The following is a 17,301-nucleotide window of genomic DNA, read 5'->3' as shown; positions in this document are numbered from 1 at the left end:
AAAAAAACCTTCATAGAGGGAATTTCAGCAGCCGTGCAGTGGAAGGAATTCTCTATTGTTGTTGGAAAATGCAAACGAGCAGCACGGAATTTCGTGCCAATGAATATCAATAAAGTTCGATTGGTCTCAAGTGGCAATGTCTCATATTTTCGGGGTCCTCAGATCAAGTTTGGTTGTGAAATTCATGCACATGCCGATTCTGCTCAAAGCTGAGGTCACTTTTGCGGAGAGGAAAGGATCAAAGCGACGCCACACGCCATAGATTTACCCGTGTCGCTCGGGAGCTACTCCAATGAAAAGTGGGCGAGACCATTCAGTCAACTGTTTTATTTATTTAAAAAAACAAAAACTGTTTTTCTTGAAACTGATGACTGGTTACTTCCAAGCTGTGATAAAGTTTCCAGTACATAGAATAAAATGAATCCACTGGGTTGAAAAAAATATATTGATATGCATGAATGTGCGTGTGCATTTTTTATTCAGGCACATTCACTGAAAATAAATAGGAAGCAGAGGAAACCGTTTGCTAACAGGCTAGCCACGTTTGCTTCATAGATCCACATGATTTTCAGTCTGGGTGGAGCATCAGAAAACAATTATCAACATAATAAACATTGGATTAAAGAATCCGAATCAGAATTTCATACCCTCTCTGACCTCTAGGTGTCGCAATCTTACACACTGGACCTTTAAAAAAAAGCACCTGAACAGATTCAGAAGGCAGAGTTCTCATCTTCAAGGAATCAGTTGTTTGCAAGTGAAATAAAATCAGTGTTGACGTTGTGTGAAGTTGCACTGACACACCGGTGAACCGGATAAAACTACGTGTCGGATTAAAGTCCATGATTTTCTCTGAAAGCTCATTTTGTCTTCTTGCTTTTGGCTTTTCTGGTCTTTCCTCCCGTCTTGGTGGCGGCGTCATCCTAGTGAAACAAAAGAAAATTACTGAGAGGATGAACAGGCTCAATATTGTATTTCTTGGGCTTGCCGTCTGCCGCCACTGCTGCATTTCAACTCCTTTGTGTGCAGAAGTCCTGCTTGGCACACTCCAGTCCATTTTAAAATGCATTCCAATATTCAAACAATTTTTAATTTTTTTTTGCATGTGTTTAATGAAATGCTCTGACACTACAAATGTCCGTGCACGTTAATAGCTGGCAAACAACTTTATACAATACAACAATATTAATATTCATGCAGCCGCACCAGAGAGGACAACCAGAAAATCCCCACAAACTGCCGTCCTTTGTTTCTTCTCCCAACTCCAATTAAAAATGTCCCCTCTCTCTCCGAGGGTCTGGAAGTAACCTCTTTGCTCTTCTAATATTGTAATATTGTCGGAAATGACCTAAAGTGCTCTGCTTCTCACTTGGAAAGCAATTCAAAGATATTTTTTCCAGACGAGCGAACACTAGTGAGACACAGAGGGATGTGCCAAAACGTCGGTTTTTAACACCCTGAGTGGGCGACAGTTTAGCAGGTTATTACTGCAGACTCATCTTGCTTTCCAATGGGTGTGCTGACGCAATTTTATATTTAGTGCATTTTGAATTTGAGGTGTGAAACCTAAAAAAATTTAAAATAAAAATAAATCCCCACAAAGTATTAGTCATAACTAGATAGATAAATAAATAAACAAATAAATAAATAATTTCCTAAACAAAACAAACAAAACAAAATAGAAGGAATTCCGTATTTGTTGTCATAGTTTTGTTTCTTTATTTTGTTGATATCCAGACGGAGCAGGCTCGACGTGTTAGATTCAGGCTGGGTTCAGGCCAGTTGAGTCAAAACGTAGTGTAACACTAAATAAATCTTACTCCTCTCCTTTTTCCTTTGCAGGCTGTTTGTGGTTTACATACACAGTGCAAATACACACAAGTCACACACACGCTGCTGCTTTTCTGGTCACGAACCTTACAGTGCAGCCTATATAAAGGAACACCTTTTGGCTTTCACTCAGTATTACTTGTGTAACCAGGTTAAACTGGTTGTAACCATAGTTACAAAAATTGCAAAACCGCTGCGGTCAGTCTCCAGTGGGTTTTGGAGAAAATAAGCAGAGAGGCCGTCAGAAAGAAGCCAAGCTCAATTAAGCCTTGCAGCCTTGAGCCCCGAGAGGTACAAGTTGGTATTACACCTGGGCTGACAGCGTTTAGTTCAATAATGAGACTGAATGTAATGTAACCCGCATCCCGCCTTTTAAAAAGGGTCTTTCCAAACCGTTGCAATTCGTTTTGACTTGTATCACATTTGTATGTAAAAAAAACAAAACAAAACAAAACTAAACTAAAAAAAAAAAATCTATTTGTCGTGTCAGGTTGCAAAAATTTTGTCCGCGTCTCACAAACGATCTCATGAATGAGACGGCAACACTGTGGAGGATTTGAGCCCCGTCACACACAGACGGCACCCTTTAATTAGTTTCAACAGAGTCCAGAGAGAGCAGGGCCAGTGGGTGGGTGGGTGGGTGGACCGGGAATCAAATGATCTTTTTTTTTCTTTTCTCTTTTTTTTTTTTTACAGTGCGTTGATGGCCTTTTGAAGTGGAGCACCTGTAGGAGCGGCCACGCCATACCTTTAATCTACGTGTGGGAGCAGCAGCAGCAGCAGCAGCAGCAGCAGCAGCAGACAGGGGCTCAACGTTCAATAGCAGTTTCAATGGAATAAGTTTACAAAAACACACAGACGACTTCAAAGTGGACCGGACCTAACTTCTGGCAGCCGTGATCCGCCGCAGAGCGTTTGATCCCCGCAAAGTGCGCCGGCTGGCTCACTTCAAATGAAGCAATATCCCTAACGTGCAGGAGCCGCTGAGGAGTAACACTGAGAACACAAAGCTCCCCGTCCGGGCCCGGTAGTCAAAATGCATTTTTGGAAAAAAGGAAACCCCAAATTGGCTTTCAGCTAATCACAGACGAGACAATACAGCAGGTGTTTGCCCGCCACTGGGCTACTGACAGCTCGGCCAAGTTTGACTGATGATGTGTCAGTGGAAGATGACAGAGTGATTCATAAGAGGCCTGGCGAGAGTCTCACCGTGGAGGCAGCGTAGCCCTCCTCCACCAGGATGTTTCTGGCACAGTTGTTGATGTGCTTGAAGCGATCGGGGCCCAGCTGAATCCCGCCGTACCAGCGAGACACGACCACCATGACGTTGCGGACGTCCAGAATCTGCGGGAGAGGAGGAGCGAAGGGAAGACAGTCAATTTGGGCTTTTTTTTTTTTCGACTTCCAGGCGAGAGGGACGGAGTGGACAGAGTGGATTTTGCAGCAGAAAAGTCACTCTGCCTGAAAATGGCAGCAGACACACCCCCACAATCAAGAGGAGCGCCAACTGTGTGTGAATATGTTGCAGAGGTTTATTGGCGCCGTTATCCTTCAACATATGCTATCCATGTTTTGTATTGGTTATATGACCTGAAAACATACTATGATGAATACTAGTGGTGTACGATTACTGGGTGCATATGATGTGACCTTATATCACCTGCTGCCTTACGACAAAAAAAAAAAAATACACTCAAAATATCATTGACATCCTTTTAAGTCTCTGCCAGTGCAGTAAACCACGTGTTCAATTCAAGGCCTGCGCAAGTTCAAAAACTGATCCATCGTCTTGAAATTAAAGTTCTATGCCGCGTTACAGGTGTGCAGTGGTCACAAACTACATCTCCCACAATGCATGTCGATCCATGACCTCGAGACTCTGGAGAAATACCAATAAATCCATCCCATCCAGGATGAGAACAATTGATGGAGGATGAAGGAAATGTCATAAACTGTAACTGAGTAATAGTAGTAACTTAGTATTTTTTACATTGTCAAACAACGAGATAGAATATTTACTCCTTGAATTGAGAGACGTACTGTACTGCATTGTCCACGGATAATAATGTCCACACAATAAGACTTTGTTGTTGTTGTTTTTGCGGGGGGGGGTTTAAGAATACATTAGCCAGTACCCGTCATCCCCAGCGCTGATGGGCTGTGCACTTCCGCAATGGATTTAACAAACAAATAAGTGTTACATTAAGGTTTAGCCTGGAATCCTGAATACAACAGTTCTTTTTTATTTATTTTTTTCAAAAACGTATTATTGTAACCTTTAAGAAAAATGTTGTTTTATTTTCACCGTCTTCCCTTTTTTCATCAATACCACGGATAAAATACACAGCATGATTTCCTGGCAATATATTCTTTTTTAATTTAGCTTTTTTTACTATTTGATACGTTCTCACCTAGTAAAAAATGTTTTAATTAGTTTGTTTTTTTTATCACCTTGTTCAGTTGATGACGGATTTGAAGTCAAACTAGCCTCATGGCAGGTTTTAGCCATGTTAGCCATGTGCACGATATACGGTTTGCTAATAAGCGCCATCAACCAGTCCACCACTGCGGCACCAGATGCACTGCGACTGAATCTTGCATTCAGCGTCTGTGGTTCAGAGCATCAATAATCATATAAAGTCAAGTTGGCCTGAGCATTAATATGTAGGGGGGATATTTTTCCCCATTTTAATGCCCCCCCACAGGGATGGATAAAAATATACATACTGAATTTCACTTTTATCTCTCTGGTTCAATGTCAAAGCAAAGGTTCCATTTATTCGTCCACATATTAGATCACAACATTCTCATCTCGAGGGGGATAAGTAAGGGCATGATATTAAATTCATGAAAAAGAAATGATTTAAAAAAAAAAGAAAAAAAAGAAAAGAAAACAGCATTAAACTGGGATAAAAGACCTTCAAAAGTTGCGAGCAAGACGTCCTTTTCCGCTGAAAGTGCTTTGGCTAAAATTACTCTCAAAGGCACGTCTCTATTATCCCATCTTTCATTCCCTCATGCTAAAACGTTACCTGGAAAGGAAAAAGTGAACAAAAAAATAACACAGCCTCCAAAAACCCAATTTCGATTCCTGAGCAAAAACAACAATTTTTGCCCTTGTTAAACAGACACCTGTTACCTTCACCACGCTGGAGAGAGACACGTGGAATGCTATTTGACAAGCCGCACAAGTGAACGTGCCACTTAAAGGAGAAGGCGCGAGCACATCTGGCGGCGGCGCCATCAATCAGAGCCGCTCCCCATTCATCGCCTCACGCTGCCGCAATTCACTCGCAAGAAGGCGCAAATCCAAATGAGGAGACGGAGAGAAGGTGGGCGGGTGGCGGCGGAGGGGAGGAACCAAGATTAGAAGAGAACGGTGTGTAAGAGAAAGGCTCTTGATGTGAATTGCCTAACGTGCTCGGAAGGGGACGTGTGCAAAATGAATCGCTGCGCTGCCAGCAGGAAGACAGACGGTGGTTGAGATGCTATCAGGCCTCGTACGGAGGGAGGGTCAGCCAGCGGGACTCGCTTTTATCGCTGTACAGCCGCTCAGGTCAAGTGAGGCCAATGTGAAATGGACTTGACATTTAGCCGTTGCAGTTAATGTACTTACTGGTTATCTTTATTGTACTGTATTTAGAAAAAAAAAAAAGAACAGCTGAGAGCTGTGGTAAACCATGTTTGAATCATTAGTCAATCCATTTTCTAGCACCATTTAGCAACCCGTCAGAGTGTCACAGGTGTGCTGGACTCCGTCCCAGCTGCCTTAGAGAGTGATGGTGGGTCCAGGTGGTCCATCGGGCAAAGTCATCAGTTCATTACAGGGCCACGCAGATGGATAAAATCAACCATCTACACTCATGACGACTGCTGCAGAAGATTTAGCAGCATCCCACGGTAAACAAGCCAGTCACGAATAACAGTTGAGCTCTCACTTTAGGTTCTGTTCTTTTAAAGGCCCAGTGTGTCAGATCTAGCGACATCTAAAGTTCATCAAAACTATTGCAAACCAATAAAATGACGCACTTGAGTCTTTCAAGCTAAAGTGGCGAAGCTGTTAGCAAACAATTTCCTGTGTTTATCCTACAAAATTCAACCTTTGACATCCTATTTTTTTCTCCCCCATTTATATATACTGTATTGATATCAGCTGCCATGTTTGTCTCCGTGGTCCCTATCTGCAGCTTATGACTGTGTCTGTCACACGTCGGTGCGTCACATTTTGCGAAGCCAGTTACCTTGGAATAACAGCTGTAGGTAATAACAGCAGAATAAACACTCAGTGGTGCACTCAGTGGGCTGTGCAACACCACAACAGCACAGCAGCTGTTATTTTCCTTGAACGGCAACTAAATCCTCCTCGGTGAAGGTGACGGGATCGGCCAGAAGTCAGCCTCTATCAAGACAGACCGAGACGGAGAAAAGACCGGGGGCGTATCGGTAGATCCGTCGTATTTACATTTTTATTTATGTGTGGTGTTTGCAGGTTCATGGCCCTGTATGTCTGATATGAAGACAATAATGCATAAAATGTAACTGCAATCTTTTAAAGAGAAACGGGCTTAAACTTTTTAGATTTATTAACAAAAAAAACTAACCAAACAAAGTAGTTCAATGAATCCTTAATATCTTGTATCTGAATTGACAAAATACCTTTGTTAACAGAAGTTGGAACATGTCAATTGAATAAATCTAATCGACTGAGACGGGAGGAATGAGGCGGCAAACTGGTTGCAATGCTGACTAATGACAGGGCACGAGGAAACGACAACATTAGGAGAAGAGAAAAAATTACTTTGACGGTTATTTATATATTGTATGATGATCCCATGGCTGGCGGAGAACACCTGGAATACCATCAGCCTGTCACTGGTGTTGTGACCTCAGCAGGACATGACGTTGATGACACTGATGGGAATTCTGCCGACGGCTCCGAATCCGAGTAACCATTCTGGGGTTTCACAGACAGATGGAAATCCACTCCAATAACAACGATAAAATGAGATCAAACTGCATGTTCCCTCCATATTGTAGCACGTTGAGCATGATTAACCGCAGAGTGGTTGCATGGATCAGAAAATCGACACGCGACGAGAAGCGAACGTCTGAAATTTCAATTATCGCCCAGCTGTCATCAGCTGTCATTCATGAAGTCTTGACAAATTTTAGGTTTTTTTTACCCCACCAGCCTTGAGATGTTTACACGAGTCGGGTAATTAGGATGCGCTGCACACGTCCGGAGCTGTCTTTCCATTTCTCCAGAAGGCAATTAAAGCGAAGAAAATAAAATAAAATCAGAGCACGGTGTTGTTTTTAATGCAGTTCAGATCAAAGCCGGTCTTATCCGATTTTTTTTGACACGCACATACCAAATCTACGCCCCGAATGAACGGCTTCATGCTGCGGTATCTCTCCGACAGGACCAGGCAGCCGCAGATTACCGCCAGTGTCAAGGCAAAGAGCGCGAGCGTTTGACATCAGTCACGGGTGTCTTCCCCAAAAGCTATAACGCGACTCGGCACCCGCTGATAATGGATCCGACGGCCGAGTCACAGCCGAGCTCTGATCAGAGCAGAAACCCTTCTGGCCTTAAGACAACAGCACACGGAGACGACTGCAAAGAAATGTTAGGGGGAAAAAATGCGTGGACAATGGCACATTCTAGCGAGATGTGGGCGTGTGTGTGTGACTCACGTTGCCATCTGACGGCACGAGACAAAGCGACAAGTGGCTTTCAGAGATACGAAACGCAAAGATTGATTCATCTTCTCCGGGGGGAAATTAACACACAGACTAAAGTACAACTGCCGCGTGCGGCGCAAGCACAGTCGTTTCCTCGCGCAGCATCCGCGGGGAGCGAATCTGAACGACCCTAATTAGCGTCGGGCTCGACTGTTAGCGCATCATATCGCGAGTGTTGCTTCTCGGGGGCAACGTGACATGTGAAGTCCTACATTTTGCTAAACTGCGATGAGCTCTGGTGAGTCACACTGAAGGTTCCAAGGACTGGCTGAGCAAACCAACGCACAGTTCAGAAAATCAGCTTTGTTCATAAATTCCCACTGCTGGAGTGGGAATTTGTGAACAAAATTCAAAAGATGTTTAGCGGGTTCAATTTGTCAAATGAGATGAGCTGCTGCTGTAATAAAATGCAAATTCAAAAACGTTTTCATGCCTTTGTGGCGAGGATCTGAATTGGCAATATGGCTTTTTATTCATATTGACATTTCCATTTGCCATTAAAAAGCAATAGCTGCTCACAATAAAAAAAAGAAGTAGATTGAGTTGATTGATTAGTGTTTGCGAGGCCGTAAGAATGAATTTGTCTTTGAAATAAATCTAAACTTTTAGGGTGGCAAAACATTTCTTTGAAGTGCAGGTTCATGCATATTAATCAAAGTTACATCAACTGATAAACTGTCGGCTTCCAAGTCATTTCTTGGTGAGATCCACATAAAAGAAGAGGCGCTGCTGGGGTAATTTTAGCATTAAGTCCGGATGTTTGATCTCAACAAAATAAACAACAACTCATCTCCACATTGCAAATTAACAGAAGGCTAATTATCTTTAATTAATTACGATACAACACAGAGCCAGATCAAAAACACATCACTGTCAAACCACCAATTAAACTTAGCGGGAAAATGTGGTTGAGTTCAACTGTTGTTGCCTATTAAAACCACAATCTGAACACGGCAGACAGAAGAAAAGTGCATCCTCCGCCTCTTAAGCTCGCTCCACTTTTCTGCTGTGAGATGCGGTCCTTTGTGACGTCACAGAGGGCATTGCTGCCTCTGCCAGTTTAATGACCACACCCCTTGCTTAGGAGTTGGCTCTGCCCCCTGAGGCCACCTTGTTAGTTTTCTTCTTGCAAACACTTAGAAGGTGTGAAACGCATTATTTTTAACCGCATGCTAAATCTTATCTATCGAGCTCCATCTTATCTCTGATCTAACTAACTTTGCTGGAAGCTGTAAACAGAGGGCTAAAAGATGAGGAAGTTTACTGGAGAGCTGTGGAGTGAAATCATTCGTTTCCGGTCCAATTTGAGCCCGTGGCAAGCTCCCGGCGCGAAAATAATCCTGGTTTAAAAAGCCGCAGCAGATGCCACATTATGCAGACTTTGAAAGTGACACGACAACTTCGGAGCTGACACCAATTAAGCATGCGGCTGAAAACTGGAAGCAGACGAAAGAGCAAACTCTGACTGCAGACTTTTGGATTGAAACCTTTGGCGTGCTGCCCTCAATTCTTTTTTTAATTCAGTATTTTGTATTCTGATGCACTAATTTGGAGTTAAGGCCAAATGCTGCTGAAATGAAAAGAAAAGAAGAGGAATAAATCACAACCTGCATGAGGTGGAGCAGCCTCCCCCCTGCCGCCGTCTCGCCGTCGTCCTCGCAGTCCTGCAGGAAGCAGTTCTTGTCCTGGCGGTAGATCCTGCGTCGGGGGGTGGGGGGTGGGGGGGGACAGCCGGGTGGTTAGGGCGCTACGCCGTGACCGCCGCTGCACTTTGTTTGGCGCGCCGCGTGACAAGGTGATAACCGGCAGCCTCTGCAGCAGAGAGAAAGTCCTCTCTGCCCACCGTCCCCGAGTGTGTGAGCCCAAAATGTCAGGAGTAATTACCAGGCTGCCGGGGCGTCAGCGGCCCCGCGTCATTACCACACAGCGGGGAAAATAAATAAGAGCACACGCTGACAGGCAAAGTCAAACACACATCTGTTCATATATACACAATCTTATCAACAAGTCGTTAATTAACCTACACACACACCCACACCAACACCTCTTAATGAGCTAATGCGCCCACAGGCCTCGGGTCTGTTCTTCATCTCGGCTTCCCTTCACTAATTAGACCGACTTCAACCGTAACTGTGGATTACGTAACAACGCACAGCAGGGCCTCAGATCCCCCCCCCCCACACACACACACACACACACACACACACACACACACACACACACACACACACACACACACACACACACCAACCTGTAGGCATAAATGTTGTGAGTGGCGCTGGCGATCTTCTTGTTTTCGCACAGCTTCTCCAGGACCGTCTTCACCTGCGACACAAGACAAGACAAGAGTCACCTCCCCCCACTTCCACCCAGCGCAGACCACACAGCCACTCCAGACACAGGAAGGGTTTTTTTTCTTTTTTGGGGGATCATCATAGAATATATAAAAATCATTCATTCATTCATTCATCTTCTATAATATTCCTATTCAGGGTCACGGGGGTCTGCTGGAGCCTCTCCCAGCTGTCTTAGGGCAAAGGCAGGGTGACACCCTGGACAATTCGCCTGTTCATCGCAGGGCATGTATAAAGGTTATATACCAAGAGCTGCGGAGAGCGTCCGCGAAAGGTTGTGCTTGCTGCTGCTGCTGAGCCTCCTCCACTTGCTTTCCGCCGAATTAGATCTTTTCCCCTGACTTAGCCGCCCGCAGCAGGACTGTCACATTGACATATGCGTACAGGTGTCGAGTCGATGTTGATCTATCTGGTCCCGCAGGGCAGCCGAGTCTGTAAATATTTCCGTCGAAAGAGCTCCTTGCCAGCAGGTGGAGGCTTTTAGCGGGACTCCGCGGCACAGCGGAGGAGAAGCAGCCGCACTTGATGACCCGAGTTGACCCGAGTGATTTGGCGAAGAGGGAAAAACTGCACTGAGTCACTTCACACACTTGACAGATATTAGAAGCAACAGGTGTGCGCGTGCGTGTGTATGTGTGTGTGTGTGTGTGTGTGTGTGTTTGGGCGTTGGGCACGTAAACAGAGGCATCATTAACTCTGAGGTTTTCAGATGTGGGCGGGTACCTGTTTGGGAGTCACCACAGGTGCCAAGTGAGGCTGGAAGGTGCTGCGTCGGTCAGTGATGGCGTCTCCGTGTCGGATCGGTGGAACCTCCTCATCTGCAGGGAGAGGGGGACTACATTTAAAAAACACACAACCAACCATCCATCCATCCATCCATCTTCAACACCCGCTGTGTCCTGCACTCAGGGTTGCCGGGGTCTGCTGGAGCCTCTCCACCTCTCAAAGGGTGAAAGCAGGGTGACAGGTTGCCAGTTCATCACAGGCCCACGTAGAAAGACAAACATTCTCTCTCTTTACATTCCTTCGAAGCATGCATCTGAAGGCCAGTTGCGTCACAGCACTGCGCGAAGGCTTGTCCCAATTCACTAAAATTCAAAGGAGACTCCAAATGCCCCCTACCGTTGGCATGATCCACGAAGAGAAGAGCCTCTTCGGCGCTCACTTTAAGAGCGCTGAAGTCTGGAAGGTCGGAGTCTTCATCTTCATCGTCGTCGTCGTCTTCATCCACCTGCTCCTCCGCCGTCAGGTTCACCTTCTCCGGCTCGTCGGCTGCAACAGGTGAGAGGCATTGGCTCCGAGTCCGACCTGGTGACGCCGCTCACCGAAATTACACTGAGGGGCAGAACCTCAAAGAAGGGCGCGCAGCGGGTATACACAAAGGTTTTTGCGCTAATGACATGCAGGCGCAAACACGCCCACAAACGCGGCACCTGAAACGGGTGCAAATGTTGCGGTCTGGCAACCTGAGAGCAGTTTGCGCCAGAGGTTGTTGCTGAGTGCGTGTGTTTGACAGCGAAACTCTGCGAGGATAAAGGCGCTCCTGTGCGCGCCTGGCATGACGATGCCTCCTCCGTCTACCAAGACTGCTGCCATAATGGAAAGAAAGTCAAGACGCAAGACGCGTTAGTCACCAACACCTGAGTACCATTTGTATTTTTCATAGCCTATCTAAAATATTGGCATATATACTGTAGTCTATGCCCATCTATATATAAGATTTGGGGAGCCATATATATATTTCAGGCTTTTCAGAGAGGAAAGTTTCACTCAGAAGCCAGAAACACTTGGACAGACAGAAGCTGCGCCTGGTTTTGGGTGGCGGTGTTTCCATCTGTCAAACTGCACGCGGACACGAGCGCAAACTCTTTCTGGATCTGCCGCTGTTTGAATGAGGTATATTTGCATAGAAGGGGGTGTCATTTTGCGCGCAATGACTCATTTAAATACATTTGCATGAGTCTGGCACAACCCTGCCGCTACTTGCGATTTTCACGTTTGCGTCCCCTCTGTGGAGCGGAATCACCGTTGTTTGGCGCTATTTACACGGATTTTCTGCCGCAAAAGCCGCGCAAATGCTTTGTGGATCTACCCCTGAGGGCAGCTCCTTAGTGACATTATCAAAGTGACACATTCCGAGCCAGTTCGTACATGGCATCAATGCCAGCAGTGCTGCAGTCCCGTCAGGCTTTTATAGACCAGCAGACTTCAGGAAAAACAGCAGTGAACTGTGAAAGATTCTGATTTTCACAATTATTAATTTCATTTTTTTGCCCCCACATCAACTAGGAAAGGAAAACTGTGTGTGTGTGCTGAAATTGTCTTATTGAAAAAAAAAGTGTCTCATGTTTGCTGGCTAAATGGGCCCAGAGTCTGTTGTTATGGTAACAGGGGTCCAAAAAGTCTATCGACCACATTTTAAAAATGAATTACTACTTTGCATGCAGCTACATTTGGGCGGGAAAAAAATGCTGATTTCAACCCTCCCCCTTTTTTTTACCGTGCAAAGAATCCTGGACCGTGTAGGCTCAGGTACTGGTTGTGGATCTGTGAGAAACTGGTGAAGTAAATGTGCCTGATAAGAATTTTGACAGCGAAACGCTCGACAAAAACCTCTCAGACTTGGTGCGACTCCTTCACGGAACATTCGGGCCCCTGAGAGTCTAAAACTAAAACTCTTCCTCCACTTTGATCCAACTTTTATCTGCCAGTGGGGATTCTGTTCCGAGCATCTCTCACATCAATTATTTTTCACCCCCTCTCTCCCAGATTGAAGGCTGTTTCCGCTCCAGCGACTGCATCATCGCCGGTTCGGAGCAACAGCTTGTGAGATGTGAAACGGCGTGAGGCCACCGACTCCCCAGCTGAACTGTGAGCGGAGGAACCTGCACCTGTCCGCAAAGCAGCATTTCCAGCCAACTGACCTTTCCCCCTGGAATGAGGCTGGCGTGAATTTTAAATGACCACCTGTCCTGTATAATACAGAACGGCCTCATTAGAACGCAAGAATCATTTGGTCGCCTTCACTGAAGTCCTCTCTTTTTTGCTTTTGCAATTTTATCCGCTTTTATCATTATTGTAAAACCACAGCAATAGGTTGTCATGCTTATATTATACATTTATGTACTTGGAAGCTTTTGGCAGTGGTTCATCAAAAGGAAAGAGAAGGTTCACATTCAGATTCCGATTCATATTTTATGTTTTGTTAAATCGGACTTTATCACAAGACCTTGTACGTCTTTTCTATATTTCTATCCACTTTCCTCGCCCTAACGTTTATCCGCTTTTCATTTCCTTCACTGTGAAATATGCATCCCCAAATGTTATCAGGCTCTCCTTTTTTCCCTGCCACCCACCGTGTCCGTGACTGAACAAAAAGAAAGAAAAAAAAAAACTTCTGTCCTCCCCCTTCTGCGCTGAAGTGCTCGGACCAGTTATACTTATTACCACATGAATCACAGGGAGAGGACAATTTACAGCGCTTCACAATAGTGGGTGGCCAGGTAATATTTTTCAGCCTTGTTGGTCAAAAGAGGCAGGCCCGACTTGATAATAGGCACTTTTGGGCTGGCAGGTGAGCCGTTCAAGGTGACACTGGTCCAAATCTTTAAATTGGCTGACTTTGACTCTTTTTCACGCCTTAAAAGATCCCCGCCGAGCCAACAGAAGGCATTACTTCGATACGGATCTTAATTCAGTGCAGGCACTTGGAGACAGGCGAGGGTCTTTTAACACCCCTGCCTATCAGTCTTGGTGCTCCTCTTATCCAGACTGACCATCACCGAGCACACTCCTCTCTCACTCGTCATGGCTGTTAACCAACAGCGTTAAAAACACCGCTTTCATCCTTGAGGTGTCTAAAATCACTTCATAATTACTATTGACCTGCAACAGGTGTATAAAGTGTATCAGGTGTGGATTTTCTCATGTTCTTCGGCTGGTGTGGAAGCAGCAGCATCTTCAGCCGGCGATGACGCCGGTATTTGGAGCGTTCCGCATTCGGCTCATCGCGTGTTAATCCACCACTTGACACGAGGCCGTGCGTGGTGCCGAAGGGGGTTAATTTGCCACCCCCCTGCCGAGAGTCCCCCCCACGGTTTCAAACCGCGTGCAAGTCTGGGGTTTAATGCAACGCCCCCACCTGCAACGCTGCCTGATTTGACCCCAAACACTCAGCAGGAGAGCGAGGCAAACATCAGGGGGAAAGAAGAAAAAAAAGAAGGAAGGATTGTACACCGCTTGCAGTGATTTACAAAAATATTAATTTGTTGGTGGATATTTTTTTTTTAAAGAAAACATGCACCATCTGCATCATAGAAACAACATCCGTCTCTGCAGCTGTCACCAGCTTAGAAGTGAAAGAAACAACAGCTTTAGGTTTAATATTTTTGTATTTATCATACATATTTTAGGTTCCAATTTTTGTTCTTCTGTTGAAACACATGAAACGCTGTTTAATTGTGACTTTTGCATAAAGACATAAATGTTTGTTTTGTGGATATTCAAAATTCTTTTGTTTGCAAAGAAAATGATAAATATTTTCTCAGATTAGAAGAAGGCAACCCAGATGGCAGTTTTCCCAGTGCTCTGTAAACACCAGCTGCACAGCTGTGGAGATTTAAAGGTCCTATTAAAAAAAATCACTTCTCTGTTACAATAAAAGTATGTGTGTTTTACTGTCAATTAGCTAAAAAAAAAAATAGGACAGTGAAACCTATTCCCAACCTACATGAAAATGCCTTCTCATTTCTTTGGGTGATTCACTGTGGGGGCTGGAGTTCAAGAACACAATGGAAGATTTAAAAATTGGAATAATATGGCACCTTTAAGAATTTTTTTTCTTTTTTTCTTGCAGAACAGTGTCTGCCTTTGCATTCTGCATTAGTAAAGAAATTAATGATATATGTCACATGGGGCTAGATTATGCTCTGACATGTAAGAGTTGTTCTATTAAAAAGAGATGAAGCTCAGTGCCAGCCATCATCAGCCTCCTGCTCTCACTGGTTCGGGACTAATCGGTAAAAGCACAAGTCAATAAAAATTCAACCCTGAGTCACAACAGCTTGATAAAGTAAACGTCTGTCAACCATTCATTCTCCGAGCCTCACCTGCGTCTGTGCTCCGCGATTTCTCCACCAGGAATTCACGAATCTTTTCCACCCACAGGTAGAGGATGCTCTCCCCCATGTTCTCCCTGATAAATTGGAATATTTCATATCAAGCCGCATTCTCTTTGAGACTCGGACCACAAAAAACTCGGCAGTGGGAAAAAAAAAATGAAAGAGTTTTTTTTTTTCTTCTCCGTCTCCCTCTCTCTCTTTCTATTATAGCAGAGCCTCTCCACAGCTTACTTGCAAAGTCAGAAATGAGAAGGAGCACTCACACGTAGAGGTCTTCCAGGCTGTTTGCCAATTTGGCTCTCTCTGAGCCCCGCAACCATGCTGCGCTGCAGAAGCCAAAAAACAAATAAAGGATTTGAGTGGAGCGACAAGTGGGCCTTTGAGTGGGGATGTTGTTCTATCAATTCAGCACATCAGCACGAGGATGAATTTGAAAGGCAAATGGACTTACTTGATCTGGTAGATGGGGGGCGAAGCGCTCGGATAATCAGGAGGCAAAATTATCTGATCAATAGGGAGGGGAGTGTAAGGCACATGGCACCAACACAATAACGCTAGAGGCTTGTGAATAACATGCAAGGTTTTGTTTTTTCCCCCCCTACCTGCAAACACGCTGTCAGTTTTGGCTCTTCCAGATCAATGGATATTTTAATGCAAAATATCCTGGAGGCTTCATCTATAACGCACCACTCATCCCCGTAGATGGAGGACAGGGCCTCAACCTCTTCAATCTGACAGAGGGGAAGCAAGAACACAACATAAACATCCATCATGAGCACACTTCAGTGTGTCCTGGGGCACAATCTACTGCCTTCCTGTCCTTTTGATTTTGTGTTATTTAAGATAAATTCACACCCCAGACATGACAGGTCTATCATTTTCTTCTATGAGCTTGCTCCTCATTTTTCAGAAACTATGTGCTAAAACACCCAGTTCTGAAGTTACACCCTTTGTGACATGACAAAGGGCTCCACTAACTCACCGAATCCTCAGTTTGGTGTTGGTTAAATCTTGGAAAGCATCACTTGTTGCATTAAAATTTAGGTCAACAAATTAGCAGAAAGCTGGAAAGACGGAGCTCATTCGGCTGTTTACTGAAGATGTACACATTTCTTTTGATAAGCAAGCGTGAAGGCTGCTCCACTGGCCTCCAGGATGAAAACAATAAAGACCCAAGAAATTGGTATAATGTGGGCTATATAGACATAAAAAAAATAAAAATAAAAAAAAGCTTTAAGTCATGTGCCTGTCTGTTGTGCAGGACATATGCATACATGGAGTAAACCCATTTCTCAATGTTGCATTATAAAAGGGCATGGCTCTGCTATACCCACTTCCATTACACAAGTGGTCAATTCACTTCTGAAATACTCATTTTGCAATTTAACACATAATATGCTGGCAGTGACTGTCACAAAATACACAATGCGAGAAGTGCTGTTTGATTGGAATATCAATTATGCTGTTTTTCTTTTTTTTTCTCTTTTGTATGTTCATCCTCTGTATCAATAATAGGTTCTAATCAAAAGTCACTTCACATGAAGTCTGTTGAAACCCAAATTGTAACACTTGTTCTTGTACATAATAAAGCGCAAGAGTGCTGTGTGTTTCTAAAACTGTTGAGACTAACAGACAAAGCAGATTTCCCTCCGAGAAATCATCCAAATTAATCGTGTTCTTATTGCCAAGTGCACTGATGAAATTTTTGCGAGAAACTTGGTTTGGTGGCACCTGAAAAACCCAATAACACATTTATAATAATCACAAAAAACTAGTCAAACGTCGCACTTGACAAACTTGACATGAACCAACTTTATCAGCCGTCCTGTCAAAGTCCAGTTCACCTGAGACTGAAGATCTCCCTCATTTTCCGGATTTATGTCATCTGCCATTTGATAGATTCGCCAACATCTAACGGTCACCTACAAAGACGCAGAATTGATATTTTAAATCGCATGTTACTCGCGAAACGAAGCACCTCGCAACACGTTGATATAATTCTGAACGTCAGCTGCTCCTAGTGCAGCTAGTTTTTCTACTTCCGGGTCAGGCCATGTTGGTTTTCAATAAGTAAAGACGAGGTGCCTAAAGCGCTCAATGCTAAGGGTCGTAAGCTACAATTCTTGCCTCTGAAATGAGGACATATATACATTTTCTTGTTTGGTGTGATAAATCAAAGTCTGTCAGCGGCACACTCAAGGTTTTCCTCGTGAAATAAAAGTATGGGACTTTTATTGTGAAAGGCATCAGGG

General features: G+C 44.4%; 1 protein-coding gene across 2 annotated transcripts; it reads right to left on the bottom strand.

Moving 5' to 3' along the window:
• Positions 1-358: 358 nt before the first annotated feature.
• Positions 359-17,088, bottom strand: impact (impact RWD domain protein). Of its 2 annotated transcripts, none has more exons than XM_076039414.1 (11): positions 16,894-17,087; positions 15,652-15,780; positions 15,501-15,553; positions 15,313-15,375; positions 15,038-15,123; positions 11,052-11,201; positions 10,653-10,747; positions 9,827-9,900; positions 9,183-9,273; positions 3,040-3,174; positions 359-923 (listed from the first exon to the last, which is right to left on the bottom strand). In XM_076039414.1, the coding sequence occupies exons 1-11, from the start codon at positions 16,939-16,941 to the stop codon at positions 861-863; spliced, it is 987 nt and encodes a 328-aa protein (XP_075895529.1). In that variant the 5' UTR covers positions 16,942-17,087; the 3' UTR covers positions 359-860. The 2 variants fall into 2 exon arrangements, 1 of the variants encoding a protein (XP_075895529.1); XR_012928435.1 differs by lacking the exons at positions 359-923; positions 3,040-3,174 and adding exons at positions 6,491-7,244; positions 7,275-7,447 and having other exon boundaries at positions 16,894-17,088.
• Between the last annotated feature and the right edge of the window lie 213 nt (positions 17,089-17,301).

This window comes from Nelusetta ayraudi, unplaced genomic scaffold, assembly GCF_046127955.1.
Source record: "Nelusetta ayraudi isolate G7.1 ecotype Tasmania unplaced genomic scaffold, CSIRO-AGI_Nayr_v1 ptg000059l, whole genome shotgun sequence".
NCBI lineage: Eukaryota > Metazoa > Chordata > Actinopteri > Tetraodontiformes > Monacanthidae > Nelusetta > Nelusetta ayraudi.
The sequence above is the reverse complement of the archived record's forward strand: the minus strand, read 5'-3'. Positions and strand labels throughout refer to the sequence as shown.